The sequence below is a fragment of the Pecten maximus genome, chromosome 16 (assembly GCF_902652985.1).
Source record: "Pecten maximus chromosome 16, xPecMax1.1, whole genome shotgun sequence".
NCBI lineage: Eukaryota > Metazoa > Mollusca > Bivalvia > Pectinida > Pectinidae > Pecten > Pecten maximus.
The window spans coordinates 8034474-8051028 of NC_047030.1; the positions used below are offsets into that span (position 1 = coordinate 8034474).

Below are 16555 nucleotides of genomic sequence, written 5' to 3' on the forward strand. Positions count from 1 at the left end.
ACGGTATTTTTGTACGATTCGTCATTTTTTCTGTACATTTCTGCGTTAATTTGATTACTAGTAGGCACAAACAGTCATATAATCCTTGTTCGGACATAGATTTCATCAAGAGTAATTTTGCATGTTTCTGCATTCATTCGTTCGGACAGCAGACACATGTTAAATGTTTAACGCGTTAGATTTATCTCGTTTTTGACATGAACGGCCTTTCATAGTATACGAATTAAAGAAAAAAACTCCTATACATGTATGCCAATAGATAATAAATCAATGGGTTTTGTTTATTTTCCCTTTAATTAAGCTTTGACGTTTTAATGCATGTTCCAGAACGCAGATCTGTAGTTAAATGTTAATTTTGACAAAACTCTTTCAAGTAAGTAAGTATATTTCCAGTTTAGGATCAATTCAGCTGCTCTTCAACGCGATCAATTATACCATTATATATTACTGTATTTAAATCATGAAAAAACTTTATCTGCCAAGTAGGTGCATCTATCAGCACTTTGTCACTTTGTAGATATGCTCACGGAATTAGATATAAATATATCTTAGTAGACCATATCTAACCGCGAGGTAGACATTTCCTTGGAATCAATTCTGACACCCAAAGAAATGGTCCGATGCTATTTAAAGCAACACGACATGATCATATGACCGTTCATTCAATAATACGGGTCAATGGGAGACAACTCTACCTCATTATTACGTATCGATCGAACTTCCAAAATGGCTGACACTCAATCCAGAGTTCCCCAGGATTCGCATTTGGAGGACGATCGGGCTCATGTCGAGGGACAGTTTGTGGGTGCGACGTTGCAGATCGGGGGTGGAGGTCCCGGGGTAGAGGGGGGTGAACCAGATGTGAAATTTGCTGGAGTACCCGGCCAGGGATTCAATCGCCAACAGCGACCTGGTAGTGTTTACGGACGTCAGAGTGTCAAATCAACAACCAGCCGAACGTCTGTGAGACCGGGGTTGGTAAAGAGTGAAAAGCTCTCCCAGAGCTACTTCAGCTACAAGGTGAATGTTTATTAATATAAAATATCGTTAGTGTAGTCAATCCTCTACCCAACGTTCGAATCTTATGTTTATTTATGTTATAGCCATGGCGAGGGTCGATAACATGTCATGTGAGTGTACTAACACGAACGCACCCGAATATCTATGGTTTGCATGCATTGGATCTGATCATGTCCTGACGCATTTAGGCCTGCAGTAGGCTAATTTTTACCACCATTGGCTAACATCATGCATATTAAATCATGCTGTAAGCAAGGATGTTGTTTTCTACGGAAAGAATATGCCTACATACCAGTCAAACATCACAATTTGTAGATCTAAATATTTAAAATAATTAACCATACATGGGTACACCATGAGTACAGTATGTTACAGATCTAGTTAGCCTAGTACTAGGCCTATATATAGCTATCATTAATTACCTGGTATATTAGCATGTTTAAAAGTAATGAAAAATAATATTAAAAAGAATCATAAATGAAAGACTATTTTCCTGATATAAGCATGGATGAAAGTTTTTAGTATAAATACTGAATTCAGTATTTTGGAAATATGTTCTCCCAAATATATTAGGCTAATTAATGTAATATTTTTGCAGAAACAGGTATTTCAGTATTTTAAGATTCTGACACTTTCATCCATGTATAAGACCAGGGTATATGATTAGACATAGTCCCTGTATAAGATAAAAAATTCTGTTTACAGCTAAATCAATACGTGCTATTTTAATGCTATAATAGTGTAGCAGGCCGGGTTTTAATTGTAAATTAAAATACTGTACATAGTTGTATGGTCGCCTTCTAGCTTCCGGCTAGGGGGAATTTCCCTTTAGCTCAGTCGGTAGAGTGGCGGACCAGTAAGCCGAGGGTCGCGGGTTCGATCCCGGCTGACTGCACACTACTACTCCTTGAACTTTTACATTGGTGCCGCAGACCACTCCTAGTGAAAGCAAGAGGCTTCCTTGGAGATAGAACCTGGGTTGGTGTGTTCGGGGGCGAACACGTTTGAAGGAGGGAGTAGTGTAGCAGGCCAGGTTTTAATTGTAAATACTGTACATAGTTGTATGGTCGCCTTCTAGCTTCCGGCTAGGGGGAATTTCCCTTTAGCTCAGTTGGTAGAGCGGCGGACCACTAAGCCGAGGGTCACGGGTTGGATCCCGGCTGGCTGCACACTACTACTCCTTGAACTTTTACAATAGAATAACCGGCAGTATTCGATTGAAGATTATTGTGTTAAAATGTACATTGTAGATAATAAATAATATTTTGATATTTTTTTTAATGACATACTGTTTAAAGAGTTTTGCTTTTAAATTTCTTTTTTTTTTAATCGCCTTTGAAACAATCTGCTTGCCTGCTTATAAATTGCTATAACATGCATGCAGCATCTAGATCTATAATTAATGCATATTATTATCATTTTTTTTTTAAATATTATTATTATACTGATCAAACTTTGACCACCCTAGTAGTTTTGAGGTCCTTGGCCACCATTAATTGTTGCTTCCAAATACATTTGAGAAACTTATAGAATAATAGAGAAAAAACTATAATGCTTCTTGTTTTATTGCAGAGGGAAAATTCAAACAATACACAACAAGCGGTTAGTATATAACATACTTATTATGATTTCTAGCTGCATATTTGATTTACAACACTGTGGGGTCATTACATTTTTCCATTAGATAAATCAGTTTTCAAGAAACTGAATTGATACAAAATAAATTATGTAGATTTGAGAAAAAATACTTGATGTACATAAAATTTGAAAAAATACAAACTCGGTAGCTTTATTTATTTATATATTTATTTTTTTAAATTTTTTTTTGTATTTTGAACAGAAATTTAATTACTGAACTTATCTTCATCCTCTGAAAACAAAAACAAACAAAAAATTACTGTTTGATTGGTTATAACAAAGGCAGAGACTATAGAAACTGTTTGGCTTGTTACTGACATTTTGTTAACCTGCACATGTGTAAATAGTCGAACTCCCTGATGGAGTAAGAAATTAAGAATGTATGAGGTGATATATATGGCAGTCTCTGGGTTGTCTTATTTAAAATAAATAAATTGTATATTTGTCTGGTGGCAGGGCTTTTTCAGAGGGCTTTTTGGGGCCATTAATGGGCCCCATTCCCAATTGAAATTACTTCATATTTAAGCCAAATTCCAAAAATTTGCCCTTTACTCCTAAAAAAATCTTTCCCAATTTATTAATTTTCTGCCCAAAATGAGACAAAAAGGCCCCTTCCCACACCAGTGAAAAAAAGCCCTGTGTGTGTAATTCACTTGGGTCATTATGAAGCGATCAAATCTGCATGTAGTTTTCTAAAATGTAAGAGTTGTGCATGCAAATAACATGTACATGTATAGTGTACAAACCTGGATTTTGTATACATTAGGATTCATCATGTTCAAGTATCTACTGTACATGTATGTACACATAAATCTCATTTGAAAAACTGAGCATCATGTATAAATAGAATCTTTTCAGGATGTATACAAGAAAACAAGGTCATAAATAGGAAATTTAACTTTTAATACAGATTGTGTGTGGTCTTTACCATTGTTGTTAACTTTAATACATATATTGATTAGTAATAGTCTCTTCAGTAAATACCAGGTGTACTTCACAAGTGTGGCTAATATATGGCATCGTTCTCAAGTGCCCACTGGACACTGACATTAAACTGGTAGCTTACATGGCCTTTAGGCAAGTGAGTTATGTAGGCATATCATCTGTCCATTGTTCTGTCCAGCTTCGACTGATTTTTATCTTTTCCTCAACAATCAAAACGACCTGTTACCATGTTGGGATTTTTCAAGGTCACAGGTCAGATGTGTTAAAATCTTCAACTGGCATTATTTTTTTACAGAGTTCATATTTGGGCTAGTAGCATTTTGGGATCTTAAAAGTTGTTCAAATGAATGACCTTGACCTTAATGCAAAGTGAATAGATCAAATTTGCTGAAAAATATAAATGACCTTTTCTCAATAGCAAGATGCACAGGGACTAGTTGCATACTGGTTAATGGATGTTCGGCTAATGTTGTTAAATGAATTACCTTGACCTTCATTCAAGGTCACAGGCCATTTGGTTATTTGAATTTGTCTTTAAAGTAAAAGTCATCTGAGTTAAGTCTTCCAACACTCTCCTCTTCATAAGCTGTTGTACAGGTGAACAATACAGGCCCAAGTGGTCTCCTGCAGCAAAGACAATATTTTTCAAGAATTTGAGGAAAAACTAACAAAACTGATATTAAGTCATTTACTTTTGCCTCAAAGTTGTACTATTATTTTCACTGAAGTAGAAAATAGTGCTTTTACTCTTGTTATTTCTTTACATTTTCACTGGAAAAATGTAATAAATGTAAAATATATAAACAAGACATGTCAAAATACTTATTTGGTTTTACAACAAGTGGTTCTTTTCAATCCACCCTTGTCAGAGAACATAACAAGGAGCATTATAATTAATTGAGGGACTTTGATAGACATTTCCTGGTTTGATATAAACATATTGTGTACAATATTTATAATACACTATGTGACATTGTGTGTGATGATGTTTTCCTGCCTGCTCGTCTTTCAGTTCACCATCTCAGGCTCTTGTGTTTCCCTCCCAGGATATCCTCATCAGGTTCTCATCCATATATTCCAGCTATCCTTAACTTTGTTACATGATAAATACTAAAATATTATCAAATGTAAACAAAGTCAAGGATGGCCCTTCCCTTTCCTTGCTGTTGTTACCACTTTTCAATAATTAAGTTTTTAATAATCATCACAGACACTTTGCTGCCGCTAGGATGCATCATTCAGTCGTGAAAAGTCCTAAGTTTGTTTTCTGACATCTGTATGTACCCTGTTATAAACAATACACATTACAGCTAGAACAGGAAGATTGTGAAAGTCATGGATAGTCGTTATATGTCATATTATCATCAATACTTGCATTCCACCCAGAGTCAAATGTAACCATGTTTATCATTAGATAAGCCCTTGTCCACAAAGAATCTGCTTCATCATTGTTGCAGAATCATCAGTTTTAAAATAGTAATATATAAGCTGAAAATGGTTCACAAATAATTTAAATATAAGCTCTCCCCAAACTTTGATGCTATACTTTGTACACTTTTTGAGGGTGTTCATTTGAGGATAGATACGGTAACCATGTGGCTTGAGACGATGTGTATTTTGTAATAGAGTGACACAAAACAAATCATAATAATGTCCAAATCTTCAAGGGCTTACAATTGTGCAGCTATCACATTCAAGGGACATAACTCTACCAGTTTTATAACATTTTGGTTTCTCAACAGAAGTAATATTTATTTGTTATTTGTTTATCTGTTTGTTTCTCAACAGAAGTAATATTTATTTGTTATTTGTTTATTTGAAATGTATGCTGTAGATACAATTTTCAAATGGCACTGACATTTGTCACGCGATTAAAACTTCACATCTTCTCCACCTTTTGATCAATAAGATTGTGAAATTTTGAATCTCCATTTTTTTTCACGATGGTGTTAATTACTGCTGAACTTTTTTTCTATGTGTATGTCATTATGATTGTACATAATATAATCTTAATGACATGCAAAAAATATCACCATTTTTCTACCAAATTTAAAGCACCTACCTGAGAAACTATTGATGACAGTGGTACATCTGTAACCTGGTATTGTTGAATTCTAGATTTGGGTTTTCTCTATTCTAAAAATTATTTATATTTTTAGGAAATTAGTGGCATCTCTGAAGGGAAAATTTCATTTTTTTTGACAAATTATTTTTTATTACAATTTGCTATTTGACTTTTATCTCATCTTAACAAAAGCTTTCTAACTTAGAACTAACTTTAATTACATTGGCTAATAATTATTTCTCTTTCAGGGAGCATTTTGTTTTATTATACTAATTGTATAAAGAGAAATTATCTCTGAATTACAGATGCTTTCTCCAATAATATAAATAGATTCATGATGGAGATCGGCCAAGTCTGGAAATCATACTATGGTTATATTAAGGGGAATTTCTCTGATGTAGGCATATATGTTTGTTTATTGATGTTAACCATTTATTGAAAAACCTGTTCTCTAGCAAGTGATACTTATTATTAGAACAAAATCATGTGACTCTATTTCATGTTTAAATACCTGGCCGGGTACTTTAAATTCAAAGACATGTCAGTGTTTTTCTTCTGAAAGTATTGATTTCAGAATAGACTTGCATTATATATGTACATAAAAAATGGAAGTGGAGGAAATTTGTGCAGTAGTAATTTATCAATTGATTGAATAAGAAATAAGAATGTTGAACATACTGAAAAAAAGACATTAACAAATATTCTGATGTTGTTGAATTATTGTTAACTTCTATTGTTATTGTCTACTTTCAGGAAACCAACTTTGACAAAGCAGTGTCCATCTGTGAGCAGAAAGCTAAACCAGAACTTGATGGAAAGCGAGTAGGAGCATGGCTGCTGACAGAGTAGGTTTTGTTTACTTATTATTGATTTTAAATCAAGTTTGTCTACGTCAGTATTAGGAAAAGAACAGTGGGAAAGTTTTAAACTGTAAGATTTTTTTTCCAGCTGTTCATTCTGTCATGTCTGTCATTAAAATGAGTTTACAGCGTGTTCACTTTACAGATTCTGTTTTGTGTCCCAAAACTTCCTTCTCTTCCCCTGGGTCACTTAAAGTATAGTTACAAAATAAGCTTTAATTACAACAATTTTTTGTCATATTGACTAGTGTATGCTCACACACATATATAGCATTTTTTCTATAAATGAATTAAGTATCTGGTAAAACATAATTATGCATCATAATTATATATTTGTATATCAGTACATGGGTAATGGGTATACATCATTTCTCATTCATTTAACATCTTTATATAGCATTTTAAGTTATACAGTTAATAAGACATTTACATCACATACCGTATTTGACCTAATAAGATTAAGGGCGCCTGCCCTAATAAGGGCACCCCTACCTTTTTTCAAGGAAATAAATCTTTGACCGAGTGTCATAATGAATAGATATCTTCATCTGGAATATTTCTATGACTGAATATTTTACCGTTTCCACAGCCTTGGGTATTCTGCTATAAAGTATATAGTCTGTTTCATAAAACTTCAGAATAACTTTTCTTAACAGGAGCGCCCCCACTGTCAGTTACCCACGGCCTGTGCCCTTATTAGGTCAAATACGGTATTTGAATTATATAATTAACTGGGTAGAAAGAAGTGTGATTTAAAGGACTGTAAATGACATTCGTCGTGTGCCTGTTATGATGTCATAATTGTAGCTAGTGGTAGGCAACATTTCATCAGCAAAATGGCTGTGCAATCAAAAAGATAGCACTGTCGGCACTCTGCAATGCATAACTTATCAAACTGCATCGCTATCGTATATATAGTCTAAATTAATTACAGAGCTTTTTATCCACACATGCTACCTTAAGAGTCGCTTTGTATTTGAATTATCTTACATCAGAATCGACCACTGGGATAACGAGAGGGAGAAGATCGTGTTGCTGTTTGAGAACTCTGTGATGACCTACAAATACCACTTCATACTCAACAAAGTTGAAGAATTCAAGCGCATCCTACTCTGGGTCGTTGACACTGTCTGCATCGGTGATTTTAAGTATCCGGAGAAGAGTATTATGCCGTGAGTTGAGAATGAGTCTGATATGGCTGTTGCATTGAATTTCAATTAAAATTGTATTATTATGTATAATTGGAGATACTGATTTTCATCTTAGAGATTCCTTCAAAATGTTCTCTTTTCACTACAACTCTATGTTCAGATATAAACACCAGCAAGACCGGTTACCACGATCTGTGAAATCATTGAGGAAATGGATGGAATTAATAATCAGACTTATAACCCCTTTTAAACAACATTATGTCCAATGTTTATAGTGTATAATTTATTTTTAACATGTTAAAATGACTTACACAGGTAATTCTCTATTTAAAATTTGTTTGAAGAATTGAATTATTTTCTCTTCATTTTAATATTCAGATACACTTCATTTCAAGGCTAGTACTCCTTAATGAGAACTTTATGTGTTAGCCAAAATTTGGATTAAAAACCAAATTTATATGAAAATAAGGCACAGGGTTCATAAATGAATGTGAGTAATTATTTATCATGAGATACCATGGATTAAAAACAGAATATATATATAATATATAGTAGAAATAATGAAATCAACACGGTATTTTCGCTAACGTTTTCAGGCCTTGCTGGCCATCTTCAGGCGATTTGTTTATTCTTGCTTAGTTACATTATGACGTCATCTATTTGTGACGTCATAGACTATTACCGCAGGGGAGGTAACGGTATAATTGAAGGTGTCACTACCTAGTGACTGTTTAGTATTGGTTTAAATAGTTTGACCAACAGTTTCTCTTTACAAAGTCTATTGGCGATGCCGGTGTCTCCCATCTGATAAAATGGGAATATGTTAAATGCTCCCTAATATATATATATATATGTTTAACCATTCATTATTCCAGTGAAAGGAAACATGGAGGAATACAAATCCGTTGGAACAAGGGAGAGGAACCGTCCTTCGCCCAGCGTTGGAATCCATGGAGTACCTGCATCCCCTTTGCCACTTTCTGCCATCACCCCCTTCTGTACAACCCCAAAGAGACGGAGACAGTCACCTACAACGTGGATGAGTTCTACGAGTCTCTCATCAAGGGCATCAGTGATGCCTACAAAGCTAAGAGACCCGCAGAAAAGGTCACCATCCTGGAAGGTCCTATAATGATAACCAGCTATGCAAGCGTATCATCCATGATCTTCAATCAAAGTGGACTTGGGTTCTATATGGACAGGAATGGAATCTGCTTTTGAAAGATTAATGCAATTTTCCTATCAGAGTCAGGCAACCTTTATAAAAACCTGTGTTTCTTGCACTGTTAAGAAAGAGTGCTTTTATCTAGATCTTTGAAATTAATTTGGTGTGTTTCAGGATTATTTTTTCGTAGACATGTTCAAAAATTGTCGTTAATGTTTTATATTTATTTCACTGTGAAGCCAGCACAAACAAATGCTAAGATATGGCATTCAAGAAGGAAAAGAAACTTGAAAATATACCGTGTATAACCTGGTGCAACATCCACTTATAAGGAGATGAACGAATCATTAAAATGCTAATTTTCTTCGATTTTTGGTGAAAATGGTTTAAGATATCATAGAAAATGTGGAATTTTGACAAGTATAAATTTCTATGCTGATTTAGAATGCCACTGTTCACTCCCAAAGAGTTCGCAAGTACAATGTATATCACCTATGACATACTGTACATTATAATAAGCATTCCATTGATGTTCGTAGGTGATGCACACTTGATGCATGTATGGTTTTAGTCAATATTGTGCCATTGAACTTTATGTCAGAAGCACACAATATTCAACTGAATGAGGACAAAAATCGTTATAACCCACTGAAAACACCAAAATACATGTAACACATGTAACTCACTGAAAATAGAGAATTATGACAGTGATATCTGTCGTAAGGCACTGAGAATAGAATTACCTGGTAAGTCAGAATAACATTTTGTGTAATGCACTGAAAATAAAGTAATGGCAGAATAATACCTGTCATAATGCACTGGGTATATAATCATGACAAATATTTGTTATCATTTACTTTTAATTAAAAAATGACCCAATTTCTTTAATAAACTATAGGTGTACCAAATGAAAATTCTATTATTCATGTAAAAATCTTGATTTAACATGATGATGCCGGACTGTACTTGTATTTTACCTTGCCACCTTTGTCAGACAAATTTGACAAGAAGTACAGAAGCTTTATCCATAATCCTCTTTTGAAGTAAAACTTACCTGGACAAGACTTGTCACAGATTATTACCAGGTGAATCAAAATTACCAGATAATTATATGATCTAAAAAAAAACTTCAGCTCACATGCATGATGATCGTTTATCAGTGATATCACAGAACACAAATTTTCCTCGTTTATTGACAGACTTTTTCCTGAAGAACCTAAGTAGTGGTACCATAGCTTGTGAAAGTCTTGTAAGTTACTGTTGAACTTCATTGAATAAGAACTGTATCTGTTTAAAGTATTATGAATATTTTTTTTTTTTCTTTTAAACGATTGAAGCCCTGTATTTCGTTTCTTTGTATATATATGTACAGTATATTTTACCATCTTTCAAACTACTAGCATCTTCTTTGACTATAAGAGCTAGAGATCTATTTCAATAAAAATCATATTCCAGATGCATGAGACATAATTAAAGTGCAATTTTCAAAGTTTTCTTAAAAAAAAAATATTTTAATTCCTATAAGTATTTTTGTGTATATCATATGTACGGGAGATAATTTTAAATCCCTGGACGTGCCTAATTTGTTTTAAATTTTAATCATTTAGTATGAAATTTGATGAACTCATTGCCTCAGCATAAAACTTTATAAACGAAAAGTACCAAACTTTTGTTTGTGGTTTTACGTAGTCTGGTTTTCCCTATCTAGATTTAATTGAAACGATGCCTTGTCCTTGAAGTCCTATACTGTTTAGGATATATATATATAAGCGTATTCGACCTAACAAGCACTCCGGCATCGATAATGCACCCCCTCCTTTTTTCAGAATAAGAGCATGGGTGTGATAATTGAAACTTTTAACCAAAGACTCTTGATTGTTTTTGCTACATGAAGTACATGCAATGTAATTGAAGAAAAAGTAATTTTTTTCCACCCAGATTTTACAGAGAAAATTTTCCCAGTACATGGTTTAATTAAATGCAACCCATTTGTGTTTTGGTAAGTCCACAGAGTTCTTATTAGGTCAAATACCATACATGTGATGTTTTTCTATTTATTGATATTTTAGAGTTTAAAGAGATTTATTCAGATTATAGATATTGAAATCCCATCCATATTAACGGCGGTTTTGTGATGTTAAATGTCCCCATTTGTTATATGATGTTAATCGATGTACAGAATGTTTTGTTGTTTAATCTGACTTGTATGTTTATATTTGTTTGATGTAGAGCTGTATTTGCACATACTTATCAGAAGTGATATCACAAATGTCAGTTTGATGTCATCTACAAAACCCTAATAACTAGAGTTGCTTCTGTAATCTTCCCTTTGATATATTAGATAGCAACTACAGTGACCGTAACAGGATGGGACCATGGGACTCCCAAAGTCAAAATCTGACAAAATCCTTGGTTCACATTTGTTCGTTAATGCAATCTTTTTAACCATCTAAATTTATTTACCCCTTTTGGGACCCCAAGTAAAGGTATCCACCAGATGGCACTATCATATACACTGTCATATTACCATTTATACTTCACATTAAATGTTAATAAGACAAGTACCTGACAGGTACACAGAGAAAAAACACAGATAGGAGCAGGTGACCACATCACTTTACTTGTCCCATCTGGACCCCACGCTGTCTTTTTAAACGGCCAGTGTGCTATCCTCTTTGCCAATTTTTTAAACGAGTGAAATCAAGTGAAATGCTGAAAGGTGAATCCATTAATCAGATGCTATACACTTTTGGGTGATGGTATTTCGTCGTTTATTATGTGGACTTTTATTTGACAATCTTAATTTGGTTTCTTTTCTTTGTCAATCATTTATTTTATTTTGCATAATATGTATCGATATTCCAATCTATGCATTTCATTTCTGTTACTGTTATATTTGTTATTAATCATGATATTTCAAAACAAGAATTTTTTTTTTCTTTTTAACTGAAACTTGATTTAAGCAGAAATAGATATTTCAATAATTCATTGTGTTGATCTAAACATTAGCAAGAATGGAATTTCTTGTGATGATAAGAAATCTTGTGGAATCATGTTGTAGCGCATTCGTACGTATATCCATATTGCAGAAAAATACATATTATCAATCGAGGTAAACTATTACTAATAATTGCATAAAGTTTGACTAATGAACAAATTGGAACTTAAAAGATATAATCCTGCACTTTGGACATCTTTTGAAATGACGGAGGTGGAGATAATTATTTTTCTCCTACATTTTCCTGTCTGTCATTAGATACCACAAGTTGTAATAGTCAACTTATTACATTATGCTCTCATCAATGGCGCATGGGAATAATCACTCACCCTAAACTCGCTGTTGTTTACATCATGTAGTAGTCTTCGAATTATTGACATGTCTACCTAATCAGCTGGCACTGACTTCAGGTCATTTCCAATAGAACACTGGGTCAAATTCCATGGAAATTAACAAAATTGATGATGTTACATGAATGTGACATCATCCTGAGATTTGATAATAAAGATACATGTGAGGTGTTTGTTCCCCAAGACGGGGAAATATGTGTAAAGTGTGGGTGAAAATGATAACCGTACTAAAATCTTTTTACTGTGTTAGTATTTAAGCTATAAATCCATATTATAACCCTTTAAGTATTGAAAGATCTCTTAATCCCTACAACTATGTCAATATATCTATATACATTTGTATTTGTATTCTTAAACAATTTGATGAATGTCGATGTATCCGTATATTTGTATTCTTATCAATATTGTGATATTTTTCTGGTCAGGGATGTATAGTCTCAAGTCTTGATGTATTTAAGCGTGACAACACTAATAAGAATACTATATACATATATCTGGCAGGAACCTAAGCTACAACAAAAAATAATATACTTATATAACCGTCTTTTCTGCAAAATAAGAACTTTGTTTTGTATTTGTGATGATATATAGATATTATGAAAGAAGGAGAGTAGATTACAGTATTTAAGATTATATGGGCTGTACTTATAGAAAATACTTAATCCGACATACATACGGGGTCAATGGCTATTATCGTGACGAACATATTACTGTGACGTAAAATGTTGCGGGATATTGACCAGAAGCTTTTCTTTTTATGTGATTGAATACTAACCATGTTGTAGAACATCAATCTCTGAAAAAGACGTCATGAAAATGCTCGCAATTTTCTTTGGAGTTTTATGTCACGGTAATATATTCGTCACAATAATAGGCATGGACCCTGTAAGTATCTATTTACTAATCTGTAAATGATTTCTTTTATTCATATACACATATACATTTGTACCAATATATACTTCAAATTATCATACACCATGTCAGGTACCTTGTGTATTGTATGCTCATCCTTATTTAATTTGTTGATGTTTTTATTTCTATACTTTTATACAGAGTCAGATATGCTGCTCTTAATTGCTTTACAGGTTTTGCACTGATTTCAGGATAGAGTCTATAAGTAATTTTATAATGTTTCGCTAGAGAAAAGACAGACTCCTGGCAATTTGAGGTATTTCTCATCAGATTTGAAAGTTGCAGTCATATGTAGCCAATGATGCTGATGTTAATGATTTTATAACGTTTTGCTTCAGAAAAGAGAGGCTCATGGCAATTTTAGGTACTACTCATCAGAGTTGAAAGTTGTAGTCATATTTAATCATTATTACACTTAGAAATACCTACTGCTTTCCAAAACGAGAGTTAATCATTGGTCGATTAGGACATACATGTACTTAGTTGGTGATAATGTTACTGTTAATGATAAACTCAACGAGGGGTTAACATTGAGTTCCCCCGATATGTGCCTATGCTGTAAAAATGCAAAAATAGAGAGGGTGGGCTTATTTCTGAGCATGGGATTATACCAGGTAAAATGCGGTATTTGAAAGAAATATTTTTGTTATACACTTTAATTTTGGCAAAAGTCATGACGAAGTAGTGTTTCAGCCTCAACACTGCTAAATGTAAAATTATCCTAAACGTTTTTAGAGGGTAAATAACTGGAGTTAACAAGCGTTCCTGGCTGTATAGGAGGGGTGATAACATATCAGTCAGTATACATTACCTTTGCTCAAATTGGGTTGTGAGCTACTTTATCAAGTTGATCTTAATGAAGTTATTCAATAAAATGTACATGATGTGTATCCAGAAGAAGCCCTGTCTTTACCAATCAGCAGACATTGTATTGAGGTCTTTTTCTTTAAACAATCTGCAGATATATTTTTTTTAACCCAATATCAAATTCTGTTTAAACACAAAAAAATGCGCAAATTACATGGGTTTTTACAGTATACATATCTGGCATTAGGTCTAGAAGTTTCATAAGATGTGCTGGAACTCTGCTGTAAATTTTTATAAGTAAACATACCAGCTTTTAAGTAAATGAAAATACAAGTATGTATATTCATTGTAATTAAAACTTATGAGTAAACATTAATCACTATAGCAACCATCTTCAATAAAAAGAAATTATAATTTTATAAATTGTTGGTATGATCCTGCCAAAATGGTTATTATTTGTTTTTCTGATAAATATATAGTTAGCTGTTTAATTTTCTTTAATTGTTCAAGAAATATATCTAAATGTTTATGTCAACTGTTAAGCATTTCTGCTAGAATTCTTAACATTTTGGGCACGAGTGTATGAACATAAGATTTTACCAGATGTTTCACAAACTTGGAATTAGCTAGAATTAAAAACTAATCATAAACAGCTATTTAGATTTTTTGCAATGACTATCGAAATTCCTTCTTGTTTAACTTTATTGTTGCCAATAACTGCATGCTTCCAGCATATTAATTGTATAACTTTATTTAAATTTCATTTTGCGATTTGCAGCACTAGGACTACCGTCAGTGTTATTTTGTACTCGATGATTTTCGTATTGTCAAATAAAATAAATAACAAATATTGAGAATTTGCTGATTATTTGGGGAAAAAAGATGACAAAAATAACGTTCAGGAGTTGTACACTTAGTAAACATAGCCATGTAACAGCTGATTTTAATCAGATTGCTAATTTATGAATGTCTGAATAGAAAATTTGAATTGCACTATTGCTAAAGCTAGAACTGTATGTCAGGCTCGTAGGCTGTGACAGTTCAGGCTCTAGCATTGTGAACAGTTCAGACTGGTGTGTTGTGAACAGTTCAGACTGGTGCGTTGTGTTGTGAACAGTTCAGACTGGTGCGTTGTGAACAGTTCAGACTGGTGCGTTGTGAACAGTTCAGACTGGTGCGTTGCGAACAGTTCAGACTGGTGCGTTGTGAACAGTTCAGACTGGTGCACTTCGTTGTGAACAGTTCAGACTGGTGCGTTGTGTTGTGAACAGTTCAGACTGGTGCGTTGTGTTGTGAACAGTTCAGACTGGTGCGTTGTGAACAGTTCAGACTGGTGCGCTACGTTGTGAACAGTACAGACTGGTGCGTTGTGTTGTGGACAGTACAGACTGGTGCGTTGTGTTGTGAACAGTTCAGACTGTTTTGTTGTGTTGTGAACAGTTCAGACTGGTGTGTTGTGAACAGTTCAGACTGGTGCGTTGCGTTGTGAACAGTTCAGACTGGTGCGCTACGTTGTGAACAGTTCAGACTGGTGCGTTGTGTTGTGAACAGTTCAGACTGGTGCGTTGCGTTGTGAACAGTTCAGACTGGTGCGTTGCGTTGTGAACAGTTCAGACTGGTGCGTTGTGTTGTGAACAGTTCAGACTGGTGCGTTGTGTTGTGAACAGTTCAGACTGGTGCGTTGTGTTGTGAACAGTTCAGACTGGTGCGTTGTGTTGTGAACAGTTCAGACTGGTGCGTTGTGAACAGTTCAGACTGGTGCGCTACGTTGTGAACAGTACAGACTGGTGCGTTGTGTTGTGGACAGTACAGACTGGTGCGTTGTGTTGTGAACAGTTCAGACTGGTGCGTTGTGTTGTGAACAGTTCAGACTGGTGCGTGTGTTGTGAACAGTTCAGACTGGTGCGTTGTGTTGTGAACAGTTCAGACTGGTGCGTTGTGTTGTGAACAGTTCAGACTGGTGCGTTGTGTTGTGAACAGTTCAGACTGGTGCGTTGTGAACAGTTCAGACTGGTGCGTTGTGTTGTGAACAGTTCAGACTGGTGCGTGGTGTTGTGAACAGTTTCAGACTGGTTGCGTTGTGTTGTGAACAGTACAGACTGGTGCGTTGTGTTGTGAACAGTCAGACTGGTGCGTTGTGTTGTGAACAGTTCAGACTGGTGCGTTGTGTTGTGAACAGTTCAGACTGGTGCGTTGTGTTGTGAACAGTTCAGACTGGTGCGTTGTGTTGTGAACAGTTCAGACTGGTGCGTTGTGAACAGTTCAGACTGGTGCGTTGTGTTGTGAACAGTACAGACTGGTGCGTTGTGTTGTGAACAGTTCAGACTGGTGCGTTGTGTTGTGAACAGTTCAGACTGGTGCGTTGTGTGTGAACAGTTCAGACTGGTGCGTTGTGTTGTGGAACAGTTCAGACTGGTGCGTTGTGTTGTAACAGTTCAGACTGGTGCGTTGGTGTTGTGAACAGTTCAGACTGGTGCGTGGTTTGTGAACAGTTCAGACTGGTGCTTGTGAACAGTCAGACTGGTGCGTTTGTGAACAGTTCAGACTGGTGCTTGTGTTGTGAACAGTTCAGACTGGTGCGTTGTGTTGTGAACAGTTCAGACTGGTGCGTTGTGAACAGTTTCAGACTGGTGCGTTGTGTTGT

The 16555-nt window shown here is 34.8% G+C and overlaps 1 protein-coding gene across 2 annotated transcripts; it reads left to right on the forward strand.

The window, feature by feature from the left end:
- The first annotated feature begins 691 nt into the window (after nucleotides 1-691).
- Nucleotides 692-14761, forward strand: LOC117314717 (tumor protein p63-regulated gene 1-like protein). 2 transcript variants are annotated; one of them, XM_033868807.1, is made up of 5 exons: nucleotides 692-1020; nucleotides 2593-2622; nucleotides 6422-6513; nucleotides 7524-7700; nucleotides 8555-14761. In XM_033868807.1, the coding sequence occupies exons 1-5, from the start codon at nucleotides 727-729 to the stop codon at nucleotides 8898-8900; spliced, it is 939 nt and encodes a 312-aa protein (XP_033724698.1). In that variant the 5' UTR covers nucleotides 692-726; the 3' UTR covers nucleotides 8901-14761. The 2 variants fall into 2 exon arrangements, with proteins under 2 accessions (XP_033724698.1, XP_033724699.1); XM_033868808.1 differs by lacking the exon at nucleotides 2593-2622.
- Nucleotides 14762-16555: the final 1794 nt, after the last annotated feature.

What these genes read in the sequence shown, in the direction of transcription:
- LOC117314717 (XM_033868807.1), top strand. Translation starts at nt 727, where the DNA reads ATGGCTGACACTCAATCCAGAGTTCCCCAGGATTCGCATTTGGAGGAC. An exon ending in AGAGCTACTTCAGCTACAAG is followed by an intron (nt 1,021 to 2,592) that starts GTGAATGTTTAT and finishes GTTTTATTGCAG; the next exon opens with AGGGAAAATTCAAACAATAC. An exon ending in CAAACAATACACAACAAGCG is followed by an intron (nt 2,623 to 6,421) that starts GTTAGTATATAA and finishes GTCTACTTTCAG; the next exon opens with GAAACCAACTTTGACAAAGC.